Source organism: Stegostoma tigrinum, chromosome 1 (genome assembly GCF_030684315.1).
Source record: "Stegostoma tigrinum isolate sSteTig4 chromosome 1, sSteTig4.hap1, whole genome shotgun sequence".
Classification (NCBI taxonomy): Eukaryota; Metazoa; Chordata; class Chondrichthyes; order Orectolobiformes; family Stegostomatidae; genus Stegostoma; species Stegostoma tigrinum.
This window is the reverse complement of record NC_081354.1, coordinates 11,206,183-11,222,250: the sequence shown is the minus strand read 5'-3', so window position 1 is coordinate 11,222,250 and position 16,068 is coordinate 11,206,183. Positions and strand designations below refer to the sequence as shown.

Genomic DNA, 16,068 nt, shown 5'->3' with positions numbered 1-16,068 from the left:
AGACCCATGGCAGGGTGCTTCCCTCCTAACTACCCTCTGAAATGAGCTAGCAAGCCACTCACTTCAAGGGCAATTAGGGGCTGGCAACACGTTGGTGTTGCCAACAACACTTAGAAAAATTTTGCTGAGCAAGCAAAAACAGCCAGCAATGCCAAGGTCAAGCCAGGAATATACAAACAATATCAACTAGAGAGAGATAATAATTCCTATATAGAAAATAGAGTGCCCCATGGTGTAAAGATTTGTCCTTCTTTACTCTTTCCCTGATGTTGACACCCTAGTTTATTCAGCCCAGATGATTTTAGATCATAGGGAATACATGCAAAACTAGCCATTGGGATACAAAATTGGCTCAAAACTAGGGGGAAGGTAGTGGTGCAGGGTTGTTTTTCAGACTGGAGTCCTGTGACCAGCGGCGTGCCACAAGGATCAGTGCTGGGCCCATTTTTTTTATTATTTATGTAAATGGTTTGGATGTGAACAAAGGAGGCGTGGTTAGTAATTTTGCAGATCACACAAAAAGTGGTGGCGTAGTGGACAACAGATGAGGTTTCCTCGGAGTACAATGTGACCTCAATCAGATGGACCAAGGGATAGTAGATGGAGTTTAATCTAGATAAATGCAAAGTCCTACAATTTGGTGGGACAATTCAGGGTAGGATTTACACACTTAATGGTAACTACCTGGGTGGGAAGTGTTGCCGAGCAGAGACCTTGGAGTGCAGGTTCCTAGTTTCTTGAAAGGGGAGTTGCAGATAGATAGGATAATGAAGGCGGCGCTTGGTATTCTTGCCTTTATTGGTCAGTGCATTGGGTAAAGGAGTGTGGTGGTCATGTTGGAGCTGTGCAGGACTTTGGTTAGGCCATTTCTGGGATTCTGATCTCCCTACTGTAGTAAAGATGTTGTTAAACTTAAAAGGGCTCAGAAAAGATTTACAAGGGTGTTGTCAGGGCTGGAGGGTTTGACTTAGGGGAAAGGTTGAATAGGCTGGGGCTATTTTCCCAGCATGTCAGAAGTGTGGGGTGACCTTACAGAAGTTTATAAAACCATGATGGGCATGGATAGGGTAAATATTCGAGGCCTTTTCCTCATGGTAGTTTTAAGGTGAAAGGGAAAAAGATTTAAAAGGGATCCAAGGGGCAGTTATTCCACACAGAGGGTGGTGCATATATGGATTGAGCTGGCTGAGGAAGTAGTGGAGGCTGGTACAATCACAACATTTAAAAGGCACCTGGATGAGCATATGATTAGGAAGGGGTAATAGGTACTAAACTAATTTAGGATAGCTGGTCCCCGTGGTTGAATTGGACCAGAAGATGTTTCCATGCTGTGCATCTCTATGGCAATCCCATTACTAAAAGACACTATCTCGGAGTACACTTTCTAACAGTCTCCTGTATCAATTCAGTCACTGATACTACACAATAAAGCTATAAGTCCCTGCGGGTAGCCACAATCCGTTGTTGAGAAATGAGGGCCATACCCGGAGAGATAGTCATGCGGACATGCCATGCTCAGAAGTCCACAGGAGCATCCATGCCTACAGATATCACCAGTAGCGTGAAGGGAACTCCAAAATGAGTAAATTTGCAATTTCGAGAAGCTCAGCTGATATTGCTTTAGCCTAAAACTTAAACAATGTCTTCAAATACAGTAAATAAAAACCAAAAGAACTGCAGATGTTGTAAAATCAGAAACAAAACCAGAAATTGCAGGAAAAGCTCCGCAGGTCTGGCAGCATCTGTGGAAAGAATTCAGAGATAACATTTTGCGTCGAATGACCTTTCCTCAGAATTCTGAGGAGGGGTCACTTGAATTGAAACATTAACTCTGACCTTGCTCCACAGATGCTGCCAGACCTGCAGAGCTTTTCCTGCAATTTCTGGTTTTGTTTCTTCAAATATAGCGCTTTATTCATCTCAATACAGCGTTACCTGCAGCTCGACATCTCAATTTTTTTTAAAAACGCACATATACTCTACATAAAACATTATCCAGTTTACGCTTCAACAAAATGTTTAAAATGTAGTTTGTTAAAAATCAAATGAAGGATTAAAACTTGCAACCTTCAGACTCAATAAGAGCTATCAACTGAGCCAGGGATTAATAACAAACTTAATATGTCCAGACACGAAAGATTAAAACACTTAATATCAGTCAGCTTTACCCTTTTACTATTGCGTATTTATAAAACTTAGGCCCCTACAAGCTTTGTTCATTTTTCCAAAAACAAAAGTGTGATTCTATTTAACATAGAACATTACAGCACAGTACAGGCCCTTCAGCCTTTGATGTTGTGCTGACCTGTCATACTATTTGCATATCCAATATATCATTGATAAATATATCTAAGAGTATTTAACAATCGTTCCATATTCTATCTTAACTTTCCAGACTGTCACAGTTAAGTACCCTTTTTTAAAAAAGAATGTTTACCAGCCTAGTCTGAGTTTTTTCATCTAAAATTTAACACAATCTTTCCCACATTACAACATGACACTGTGGCCCAACAAATAGGCAAACTCTTCTCATGCAGCATAAATTAATGCTCCCTTTTTGACTACGTTTCATGTCCAAGTTCTGAAAAGTGCAGGAGGAAAAGCTTTGATTCTGCATCACTTGTTAGCAAATTCAATTATCCTGGCGATTTTAGTGGCACCTACAATTATAAGAATGTCTCCTTTCAAGCTCCAAGGTGTTGTGTATAGCAGGTCAATACTGCTCGAGTCGGAACAGAATGTATGTTTTGTATTTGGTGGTGGTGGCTGTGGATGGGAGGTTGGAAGAGGGGGGAAAAAAAAAGGAAGGGTTAAAAACTGTGCTGACAATACCAAACGTTAGTTTAATTTGTAATGAATTAATTTTCTTAATTTAATGTTGACTGGTCTAGATGATCAGACATCATAAATTAGTTAGCATTATTTTTTAAAATAATACTCAAAACAGCAAAGGGAACAATGGCAATACTGAATCATTTTGACTGCATTTGGATTCTAAAATATTCTGCAAGCTTAGTTTACACTTACTTTGCACACAGCCACATGACTATTAATAATCGATTCAATTCTGCAATAAAAACATGGGTAGCCAATTTTTCAAAGTACTGGCAGCAACAATGCAGTTGAGTTCTCGTTATACATGGAAGTTGCTCTTTCACACTAACGTGACAGAGTGATGGCCAATGGGTCCTTAATGTAATTTTCTGCACCTGAATTAGTAAAATGATTTCCTGTAGAACTGGAGCACATACAGACTTTTAAACACAGATGACAAAGTGTACTGAATCTATTACATCATGCATTTCTCACTGAAGAAAGTCAATTCCAAATAGATTTCACGATTACATTACTGAATACTTCTGTTATAATTAGACTGGGGTATGCAAATTAAGTCTCATTGTGCAAATACATATCTTCCTGTACAACCACAATACACACACAGACAAAAAAGTGAATATATCATTTCACTTAATGCGTTCAAGTATTTATTGTGAATTTTGCAACGTTCCACCTTCATTGCCACTGCACAGACATAAAAGTTATTTGATTCCACTATTGGCCATTGTCTGGGCCTTGCAAACTCCCTTTCCTTTCACTTCAAATGGTGTCCCTTTGTATGTAGCAACACACTCTTCATTTGTGCCGAGGTTAGGCTGAATCTGATCCCATACTTTCTTCTTTGGATTTAGCTCTTTGTCAGGGTCACCTGAGGAGGGGGAAACACAAAATATATTAAGAGATACACATGCAAGTTTAAATTATTGCTGTGGAAATGAAGTTATTACGGCTCCACATATGTGAAGTTATTAAAAGTCCATAACACAAATGTTAAAATTTAAAATGGTTTAGAGGAACAGACTACAGTCACTGAAAAGGAAAATCCTGATACTTCATATAGGAGCTGAATAATGCAAAATGAAAGTTATAAACTTCTAAAACAAAGAGAACATTGGAAACTGTTTTTTCTCTGGTATGGCACAGGCATTGCTAGCTGGCCAGCATTTACTGCCCGTCCCTAGTTACTCAAGAAGGTGGTGGTGAGCTGCCTTCTTGAACTGTTGCAGTCTGTGTGCTGTTGGACAATGTCTCACATTTTATTCTACCTCTCAAATAGTTTAGTTTGATTTGGTCATTTTCCAATATTTTGATTCACATTAGGTTGCCCCTTCCTCTATAGGGAGATATTTGATGGGTGAAAATCTTGAAAAGGTCTCCAGAAAAGTGGCTTAGATTTTGCCTGGTATTATCCTTTACCAAAGCAGATACAAATACTGACATTGGTGAAATATATTTCCCCAAAAGCCTTTCTTGAGCGATCCTATGTTAGGCCACTCCATTCAAATACCTTAGCTATCTCTGGCAAAAGATTCCAATACTATAGTACTCATGCATCACTGTAATTAGATTCTGCCTTTGCATCCCAATATACTGGTTATGAAATTAACTTTACTGAAGCAACTCGGGAACCACATAGGTTCCCAGTGATAACTGACTTGATTGCTGCTTGAACAGGGATCCAGTGGCAGTACTGGGGGCTGTGTACAACAAATCTAATTCAAATTTCCAAATTTAAGTGTGCCGAAGTTAAGTGTTTCAATGCATTACAAAAATTACCAGAGTGACCCCTGTATCTCTGACATCAATGATGAGCTGCTTTCCTCTCAGAGATGAGGATTTCAGCTCTAAGAGTCATAGACGTGTTTTTTTAAAATTTCAAGCTGTTCAGAGTCGTTATGACATAACTCTGGAGCAGGTAGGACCTGGAACCAGGTATTCTGGCTTAGCAGTAGTGACACCACCACTGTCCACAACACCCCACCCTAGAGTACGAGATCCTGGAAAAGGAAACTAATTGGCCATTTAACTGCCTAATAGGTGTTTAATATTGTGTCTCTCCACATGAAGTAATGAGATTAAATTCTACTTGCAATTTCAGGCACAGGTCTTTCCTCCATAATAGGACCTCATGCCTTAGCAGTTCCACCCTGTTATTTTCCATGTTATTAAAAAATGAACAATAAGGTGTCAAAATTAATATTTTCCTGAGGCATAAGTAAGATTCTTCAAGCTTCATTTCATGCAATCTTCCATATATAAGATTAGCTTGAGAGATTCACATTATGAGGCTGCAACTCCCAGTATACATCCTGCCTGTTGTTAGATGAATATCAATTTACTAAGCATGTCAGATCAATTCATAAGATGTGCATGTGTGAAGGATTTTTTTTTTTGCACAATTTGTGCTGCGTAAGCTACCATCCTGTAGAAATTATAGCAGAAACAAGCTACTAACTAATTACAATTGATGTTTTTTATTCATTCATGGGGCGTTAAAGTCAACAGGTAGGCCAGCATTTATTGTTCTTCGCTGATTGTCTTGGTGAAGATGATGATGAGCTGGCACAGATACACCAAGATTGCTGTTAGTGGGGGAGTTACAGGATTTTAATCCTGTGACACTGAAAGACCAGCAATACATTTCCAAGTCAGGATGGGGAGGGCCTTGGAGAGAAACATGCAGGTGATGACCTTTCCATGTATCTTCTGTTCTTATTGTGGAGATGCTGGTGTTGAACTGAAGTGGACAAGGTCAAAGTCATCAGGTTTGGTCTTAGGAGATAGAAAGCTATGCAGATGTTGGGAGTCAGAGTCGATAAGATGAGGAGCACAGCAGGTCAGACAGCATTTGAGCAGCAGAAAAGTCAACGTTTCAGTGGAGGAGCCCCAGGATGGACATGTTGCCAAGGTAGTGGGAGTTAGGAGACCTATTACATCCATTGCTCCACGTGTGGTCCTCTCTATACTGCAGAGACCAAGAGCAGACTGTGTGATCGATACACGGAGCATCAGCACACTCTAATCAACACCACCTTCCGGTTGCCAGCCATTTCAACTGCCACCGCGACCCCCCACCCAACCCCCAACCACTCCCTTGGCAACACATCCATCTTGGGCCTCCTCCACTGTCACAAGGAGGCCATATCTAGATTGAAGGAACAACAACTTATATTCCACCAGAGGAGCTTACAGCCCAATGGCCTCAACACAGAATTCACCAGCTTCAAAATCCTCCCCTCCAACTGTCCAGCCTCATCCCATGTCCACAGCCCTCCCTCTTATCCGAGCCTACTTTACCCAACATAACCTGTCCATATTTCTTCTCACCAACTTACCTCTACAATCCACCTATCACTGTTCCACTTACCTTACCCACCAGCCACCTCCCCCCTATTTATTTCTGAGCTCCCTTTCCTTTCCCCAGTCCTGATGAAGGGCCTGAAACATCAGCTTTTCAGCTTCTCAGATGCTGTCTGACCTGCTGTGCTCCTCCAACTCCACATATTATCAATCAGGTTATAGTCCAACAGGTTTATTTGAAATCAGAAGCTTTCGGAGCTCTGCTCCTTTTGCAGGCCACCTGACAAAAGGAGCAGCGCTCTAAAAGCTTGTGATTTCAAATAAACCTGCTGGGCTAAAGCCTGGTGCCGTGTGTCTTCTGCCCTTGTCCTCGACTGTGTCGAAAATTTTGAGTGTTGTCAGAACTGCCTTATCCAGGCAAGTGAGAATAATTGCAACATGCTCCTGACTGATGTCTTGCAGATGGTTCTGAGGAGTTAGGAGACTGTTCCTCACTGCAGTATTCTACCTTGTAATAAAGACAGGACTGTCTTGGAATGATTAAAATCGATCACCCCAGACAGCTCAAGTGTCATTGCCTAGCGGTTCAACAGTCAAGTTAGTCAGTACGAGAGACTGCAGCTCCATGTTAGTGCAAGAGAAGGTGATTTCATGAGTCTGAAGTGCTGCTGTTCGCCGGCTTCATACAAACAAAGGACTGTCCAAAGGCGGTGGGGTTTTGCTCAGAACAACTAGAAAGTTGGAATTGGGTCATAAACTGGGACTGCAGCCTTAGTTGAATGCTTGGTTGGATGCAGTCACAGGAGAGGTTAAGTAGCTGGGAGTTGAGCAGTAGCTGGCCAGAGCACAGCTGAGAAGCTGGGGACTGCATGTGTTTAGATGCTGGTGTATATCCATTCAAAACAATGTGACTCTGCCCCAAAAGGAGGTCAGAATGGTTGGCAATGTTTACCACAGTGGCTTGTTCTAGGAATAGATCTGAGAGATGTTTGGAATCACATGCCAACTCAGACATTCTGTCGGTTGGGAATCAAATTAGCTCTGAAGGAGACTGGCTGGAATTCTTCATGAGGGAGATAAACATTTGAAATGATTTGTTATGACTCTCATTGGGATTGCATTGCTGAAACAATTGTGGGATCTCTCTCATTTGTATCTGCCATTTAATGCGTAATTTGTGGTGTGTTCAAAAGTTTGCCTGTTAATTCATGTTTATCTTGTTAATTCTGTATATTAGAGTAAAGCTATAAATAGATTGTCGATTGTTTGCTTTTGTTATAATACAGCTGCTGCAATTACTGGACAAATCTGATCCCAGACTGAAAACCGGCTGTCATGATGTGGAGGTGCTGGTGTTAGACAGGAGCCGCCAATGTGAGAAGTCACATGACACCAAGTTATAGTCGAACAGGTTTCTGTGGAACCACAAGCTTTTGGAGCACTGCTCCTTCATCAGCTGAGTGCTCCAAAAGCTTGTGATCTCAAATAAACCTGTTGGACTCTAACCCGGTGTCATATGATATTTAACTTTGAAAACCTGCTTGATATGATACTTAGTTTTGTTCTGTTATCGCTTCCTAAAAGCGCACAATGCTGCAGATTTTGCTTGAACAATAAAACCAAGTTTTATTAAGAAAAAGTTAAAATAGAACAAGCCAAAAAAAATTCACAAGATTTTAAAATATATTGTAAACATTATTCCATTAATTCCAAACGGCTATTTACGAACTGAAAATAAAAATATAACAGCTTTTGTACAGTGCCCAAAACACACCCGCAAGTACAGTACCAACTGTATTAGAAGTATTAGTATTAGAAGAACCGAAGACACATACACCAGACACCACCCTCATCAGCAATGACAACATCATCAAGCTAGTGGACCTATGCCTCACCACCCACTTCACTTTCAATAACAAAACCTACAGACAAACCAACGGTACATCCATGGGATCTCCGATATCAGGGTTCTTAGCACAGGCAGTAATGCAGAGACTCGAACAAACAGCTCTGCCAATCATCCAACCCAAACTTTGGGTCTGCTACGCGGATGACACCTTTGTCATCACCACACAAAACAAATTAGAGGAAACCTTCAAGACCATCAATAATACCCTTACTGGCATAACATTCACAAAAGAGGAGGAAAACAATAACAAACTGCCATTCCTAGATGTCACAGTAGAGCGACAGTCAATGGGGAACCTCAAACCAGCGTCGACAGGAAAACAACACATACGGACCAAATACTGAACTACAGGAGCAACCATCCCAACACCCACAAACAAAGCTGCATTAGAACATTATTCCAACGAGCCACCAAACGCTGCAGCACAGAGGAACTACGAAGAGCAGAGGAAAATCACCTATACAGCGTATTCAAAAAGAATGGGTACCCTATGAACACAGTCCGCCGATTTCTCAGCAACAAACCCAAACAGATAAAACGGGCTCAGAAACCATAACCACTCTCCCCAACATCAAAGACATTTCCGAAATGACTGCCAGACTACTCGGACCCCTTGGCATCAGGGTAGCCCACAAACCCACCAACACACTAAAACAGCAGCTAATGAACTTAAAAGACCCTATACAGACAACAAGCAAAACGAACGTCGTCTACAAAATACCTTGCAAGAACTGTGACAAACACTACATTGGACAAACAGGCAGAAAGCTAGCCACCAGGATACATGAACATCAACCAGCCACAAAACAACATAACCCACTATCACTAGTATCCTTACGTACAGATGAGGAAGGACACCACTTTGATTAGGACAACACATCCATCCTAGGACAAGCCAAACAGAGACACGCACGAGAATTCCTAGAAGCATGGCATTCCAACCGGAATTCCATCAACAAACACATTGGCTCCAAATCAATCTACCATCGCTTGAGGAAAAGAACAGGAAATGACATCACTCTTGCAGGAAATGACATCACCAACCCAAGGACACCTAAACAGATAAATAGAAAGCGGGACATAACACCAGCGCTACATCGGAGGCTCACTGATGATGTTACCTAGAATGGTGACGAAACGTCTGAAAACTAACCTTCCAGCTCAGCGAGCAAACTGACATCCACAGTACCCAATAGCACATCTTGTACAGTACCCAAAAACATGACTTATACAGTACTCTCACCAGAGTCTCTGCCTGTAACATCTCAATTGGTTTAAGGCACTTCTAACTTTAACTCAAAAGATTGGAACTGCATATAACTCTTCCTTGAGCTATTAAACACGAGTTTAAACATATTTAATTTAAGAAATTTCTGCAGGATATTCTCCCAACAATTCTGGTCTAGCACTATTACTTACTCTTTACTTTAACGTAATCTAATTTGCCTATATCCTTCTCTTTCCAGAAGCACACTGAAGAGCTTCACAGGACTCCTGAATGCTCGAAGTAAAACAAAAAAAAAACTCTAAACTATGGGTGCTTCTCTTTGAAAACTCTCCTCATCTTCTAGAGTTTGTTTATCTTAGTTGTTAAATCCTACCAATGTGTACAAAAACTCTAATTCTAAAGCTTGGACTCAAAAACTGCTTTAAGATAAATCACTATTGCTACAGAAATACTTTGGAGGTTTTTAGTGTGTCTGACATTAATTATTAACTTACAGGTTCATTACTAACTCAGAAACCATATATATATACATACTCTACATTGCTATACAAAGTTAGAACAGAGTAAAGTTTATGTTGTTTGCTGAGAAGTATGGAACTCTGTGGCTTCACTCTTTGATTAAGTACCTGGAATTCCAAATTTCCCCATCTTTAAACAAAAACTTCACCGATCCCTAACCAGATTGGAACAAATGTGGCAGTCTTGTCTAGCATCACAATAATAGTCAATTACAAGCACACCAGTATCAAATATTTACTTCTGCAGTTCCAAGGTTGTCCTACAATCATTCCTAATGGACCTCTGGAAAGCTTACATTTAGTTGACTGTCACCTGAACCACATACGTTGCGAATCTGAAGGCAGTATTTTAGGATGTAACTATACTTACATCAAGTCAAAATTCAGATTTTAATAGCATGCCAATCAATACCCCTTAATGCCACCAACTACAGGTTCACAGATGGTCTGTTCAGTCTAAATCACTTTTGCTAACTATTAAGACTATATATTGTGATCATTTGGATTATTTACTTACCAGGGTAGCCCTCAAAGGTTACTCTATCACCAGGAACAGCATCACTTGGTGGGTCTAAGATTTCAACTTTCTCTGGTGAACTTGCACACATCACCATAGCCTGTGAGACAACTCCCCGCATCTTAGCTGGTTTAAGGTTGCATAGCATGACGGCCAGTCGATTCTGCATCTGTAATATCAACAAATCTTACAAAACTTGTTTAAGGTTTTTGAAACAAACTATTTTAAGAAACAGAAACTCATCAAGATTACAACTTTTAAAAATCTGTTAAAAGTTTAAATTTCTAAGAAATTAGACTGTTCTTGCACTTCATTAAAAATTTGCTAGCAATGGTGTGGAGGCAAGAAATGAAGGAGCCAACATACAAAGATCATTAAAATGCAATCGTCATTCACATTTGACTAATTGTGAAGATAAACATCACATTAGAGTGAAAGTGCAAACAGGAGGTTTTGTTATATTTAAATAAAGTCCTAGATATCTATATCTGGTGATTTGTCAACAATCCCGAGCACTTAAAGAGAGTATACAGTGGCCGTGGAAAGAATACATCCCCTATTTTTACATTAATCCATTAGCAGCAGTGTTGTCAGGTGGTGAGGCCCTAAGCACTAGAATTTACTTCCAAAGCTGCTTCGCCTCTCTCCTCCCACAAATTCTACAAATGTCCAAACTTTTGGCCAACTGTCCTAGTTGTTTATGTGTTACTGTGCCAAAGTTTATTCGAAGGTGCTCTTGTTGCTGTAGTTAAAAGGTACTACATAAACACAAGCTGTTGTAACCACATGTAACAAGAATTCACGTCAATGTTACAAGAATTTCAATGATTAGATTCTGAGGGGCGAATTACAAAAAACAGATTTATTATTTGCCTGAACATGGAAGCATAAGGGTGACCTGACTTCAAAGGGGGGAAAAAAAGATGGGTTAGATAAAGAAACTAGTTCTGTTACTGGAAGGAGGAGAATTAAGACAAGTGGGCTTAACCTTACACAATTAGGGCTAAGAGAGTCAGGAGAAAGGTTAAGAAATATTTATTCAAGCAGAATATGCTGGTAGTGTAGAACTCTCTATCACAAGTTGCTGATGCTGGCTTAATTAATAATATTAACTCTGAGATTGACAGCTTTAGATAAAGGCATAAAATGATGAAGAATTAAAGCAGATGGATGGATTTAGACACAGCTGTACCATAATCTCATTTACTGGCAGAACATATGATGGGCTGAATGGCCTGCTACCCTCATTTTAGATATGATATTTTGGGGATAAGAGGTGTACCTTGCCCATCTGTATGCTTAGTTGACACGCCTGGGTTGCAAGAAAGGAGGAATCTAGAGAATTACAGGCAGTCCCCAGGTTGTGAACTTATTCTGTTCTGGAGTCTGTTCACAAGGCAATTTATAAACAAGTCAGAATACAATGCAGGACAATGTATAGCAGCTGTTCACAAGTACAGGAAATGTTTGTGCTTCATATCTTTAAATATAGACCCCTGTATGGCATTGCACTCCTAAGTACAAGCGTTCATAGGTCGGATGTCCCCTGTATAACAGGGCAGAGTGCTGAAATGATTGAACAAGTAATTTGTTGGCAACTTGTGCAGCTGTTAGGGCCCTGAGTGAGATCAGGAAATAGAGTTAAGCCATTACAGGATCAGTGCAACTAGATGCCATGAATACTGGTGGCATTCAGCAACTTAACCCACATCAAAAAGCCGCATAGGATATCTACTGCAAAATACAAAACCACAGGCATAGATACACAGTGAACCAAATATAGACAATCACTTGGCTTTCCAGTACTGGTTGGGTCAAGTGAAACTGACAGAGACTCAGCTCATCAGACTAAGTTAACAGACAGGTCTTGTGATGCAGTAGTGTGATCTCTATCTCCGAACCAGGATGTCTGGTTTCAAGTCCCATCTCTCCAGTGGTGTGTAATGATATCTCTGAACAAGCAGATTAGAAAATATGTCTGAGTGCATTGAGAAACCATACTTGGGGAGACAAAGAGCATAATCAATCATGCTGCAGAGTCAAAAGCCAAATAATTTTCTGCCACAGATACACTTACAGGTTCAGAAAAGCTGCCTGAAGCAAGATAATTCAATATATTTCCTTCAGCATGATAAAATAGCTAGGCATGGTTCGCCTATATAACAGACAGATGATTATCAGTGCAGAACACAGCAAAGTGAGAGTTTTTCAATGAATGAACTGATTTGTGGTGCATTGTGTGACATTTGCCACTAGTAAAAGGCAGTGCTGGTAAGAGCAAGGCTGTTGGCGATATCATATCAGTGAAGCAAAGATCACCATTGATGCGTGGCCATAACAAATATATAACATAGACAGTTAAACAAGCAACACCCTTACAAAGGATCTGTCAACACTTCTGAATAGATATCCAGAAGAAAAATAACTGACGGATTCTCTCAATTTGATATAATCTGTTTCTAACAAACGGCTCATTTCTGGGTGATGAAGGTGGTACTTTCAGGAGACAACACCTTCCACCCCAACCTTAAGTTCACCTGGACCATCTCTAATACCTCTCTCTCCTTCCTGGACCTCTCTGTTTCCATCTCTGGCAATCCCCTGGAAACCAATATCCATTTCGAGCCCACTGACTCCCACAGCTACCTAGAATAAACCTTCTCCTACCCACCTTCCTGCAAAAATGCCATCCCCTATTCTCAATTCTTTTGCCTCTGCCGCATCTGCACCCAGGATGAGGCATTCTGCTCCCATACATCTCAGATGTCCTCATTTTTCAAGGTCTGCGACATCCCCCCCTCAGTGGTCGAGAATGCTCTCGACTGTGTCTCCCGCATTTCCCACAACTCATCCCTCACACCCACTCCCCACAATAACAACCAAAACAGAATCCCCCTCATCCTCACGTACCACCCACCAACCTCCAACACATCATCCTCTGACTCTTCCACCATCTGCAATCCTACGCCACCAAAGACAATTTTTCCCTGCTCACCCTTATCTACTTTGCAGAGGGACCACTCTATGACTCCCTTGTCCGCTCCACATTCCGTCCAGCCCCACCACACCCACCACTTTTCCCTGCAACTGCAGGATGTGCTACACCTGCCCCTAAACCTTCCCCCTCACCCCCATCCTAGGCCCCAAGAAGACTTTCCACATAAAGCAGATGTTCAGCTGCACATCTGCTAATGTGTTATACTGCATCCGCTGTTCCCGCCGTGACCCCCTCTACATTGGGGAAACCAAGCGGAGATCTGGGGACCGCTTGGCAGAACACCTACGCTCGGTTCGCAAAAAACAACTGCACCTCCCAGTTGCGAACCATTTCAACTCCCCCTCCCATTCCTCAGACAACATATACATCCTGGGCCTCCTGCAGATGCCACCCAAAGGGTGCAGGAACAGCAACTCATATTCCGCTTGGGAACCCTGCAGCCCAATGGTATCAATGTGGACTTCACAAGCTTCAATATCTCCCCTCCCACTATCACATCCCAAAACCAGCCCAGCTCGTCTCCACCTCCCCAACCTGTCCTTCCTCCCATCTATCCCCTCTTCCCACCTCAAGAACCACTCCCAACTCCTACCTACACTAACCTCATCCCAGCCCCTTAACCTGTCCGTCCTCCCTGGACAGACCTATCTCCACCCTACCTCCCCAACTACAATCACCTTTACTGGCTCCATCCTCGACTCTCTGACCTGTCTGTCTCCTCTCCGACCTGTCTGTCTCCTCTCCACCCATCTTCTATCCGTCTCCCCCTCTCTCCCTATTTATTTCAGAACCCCTTTCCCCAACCCATTTCTGAAGAAGGGTCTAGGCCCGAAATGTCAACTTTCCTGCTGTTCTGATGCTGCTTAGCCTTCTGTGTTCATCCAACTCTATCTTGAAATCTCACTTTCAGGAGACTTATGGATGGAAAATATGTAAGCACTAGCTCAATGTTAGGATACAAGATATGCCTCATTGTTGTGCCACTAATCAGAAATGATTGGCAGTTTGTAGTTTAGAAGCCTCTGAACTGTTTTCAGACTACTTAATCTTTTTTGACAAAATGAAGAAATCCAAGAAACCTACTGCACACAGAATAAATCCTGAGAACATAATTCCTAGTTTTAATTAACTGAATTAAAATGGTCAATTGTCATGGTACAACAAAGAGAAGATTTCAGAGTGCACTAATTACGTACTTTTCAAAGTCAAACATATCCAGCACAAATTTGCTGAGTGCATGTTTTGGATTTCATTTTTTACAACAGCACATCTGCATTCAATGTTAAACATGTGAAATAAAGTGGAACAAACTGGTAAGTGGTGGAAAATAATTTCTCCATGTTGAAGATCTATCTGCAACATACATTGCACTACACACACTAGCAATTTCAAGCACAATAAAATATAACAAGAGTATTGTCAGCAGAGCCAAAAGGCCTGACAGAAGAAAGATTAAAACACAAATTTGCATAACTGATGATTAGTCAATTTCAGTTGCCTGTTGTGCATTAGATTTTATTCTGCACATAAAAATCTGCCTAATAATTCAGAGAATAATTTGAGGACTTAGTTGAACAGGATAAAACAATTACTGGAAAATTCATTCCTTTCTCAAAATACAGTCTGACCCAAAATTTTAAAGAGAATGATCATAGTTACTGACTCCAGCTTGACTACCTCCTGCATTAAACAGGTGAGTAGAATCCAAAATTAGTTTATTTTCTCAAAGAAACAAACGCATACAAGTTTGTATTCATAGACAGGCAAGTTGTATTAAACTTAGCTAACGATGTTTTGTGAAGTGACCTTTAAATCTGTGTGCATTTCACTTAAAATGTTGCACTGTGCCAGTTAGAAAAGGAATGAACTCAAGTGAGACTGTAATGTTGAAAGAATAGGAAGGCGCTTTAATTGACCCACAGAAATGAAGGAGGAAAGCAACAGAGGGGATTAAAATATTTTATTGTGCAAAACCCACCCAAGCCCACCTTCACAAATGTCCACACTTGAAGCTGAAAATTCAAGTTCACATCCATTTAATTGCATTTGTTCAACTATCTAAGCCCACCTGCTGCCTGGCAAAATAACTAAGCATAGGCATGACTTATTAAATATTAGACTTTTACATAACTTTATAAGCAGGTTAATGGTCACTGCCGAACTAATGTAGAAAAAGTTGAGCTACAGGAATGAATGCAAGATAAACTGCATACAATTTATTTCTAGTAATGGAGTGTTTTGAGTCAGATTACCTCCTCTACTGGCACGTGGTTCACCAGTCCACTGACAACAGTTCTTGGGTTTTCTTCTCCAACATCAACCTCTTCCACAAAGAGGGAGTCAGCATCAGGGTGCTTTTTGGCAGTGATGATACGTCCAATACGTAGGTCTAAACGAGAAATGTCAATTGGTTTGGAATCATCGCCACCTCCAGTTGTCTGTTTCTTCTCCCCTTTGAATTCAAGGAAGATCAATGTTAACATTTCAAACATCTGTAATGTTTCTTTTGAAAGAAAAAAGCCATCCGCATGCAATCAAAACAGCTTCGTGCACCTTACTGACTACCGTTTCATAACTGAAGCGTCTTCTGTAACAAATCAGTAAAAGATGACAAGTATATTGTGCGGAGAAATGTATTTTGCTTGCAAGTGTAGGGACCGTGATTCATAATTGTCTGAGAATTGATCACAACTTCTCAGCTGAAACGAATAATACATCAAGTTCCTTAATGTGTCAACTCTTCCCACTGTACACATTGTA

General features: G+C 40.9%; 1 protein-coding gene across 3 annotated transcripts in view; it reads right to left on the bottom strand.

Moving 5' to 3' along the window:
- Positions 1-2,158: 2,158 nt before the first annotated feature.
- aimp1a (aminoacyl tRNA synthetase complex interacting multifunctional protein 1a) overlaps positions 2,159-16,068 on the bottom strand; it is a 68,398-nt gene continuing 54,488 nt past the window's right edge. For all 3 annotated transcript variants that reach the window (XM_048531931.2, XM_048531912.1, XM_048531921.2), the window contains 3 exons: positions 15,561-15,760; positions 10,311-10,479; positions 2,159-3,706 (listed from right to left, as the gene is read on the bottom strand). In XM_048531931.2, coding sequence (XP_048387888.1) covers positions 3,540-3,706; positions 10,311-10,479; positions 15,561-15,760 — 536 coding nt within the window. In that variant the 3' untranslated portion in view covers positions 2,159-3,539. The remainder of the gene's footprint in view (positions 3,707-10,310; positions 10,480-15,560; positions 15,761-16,068) is intronic.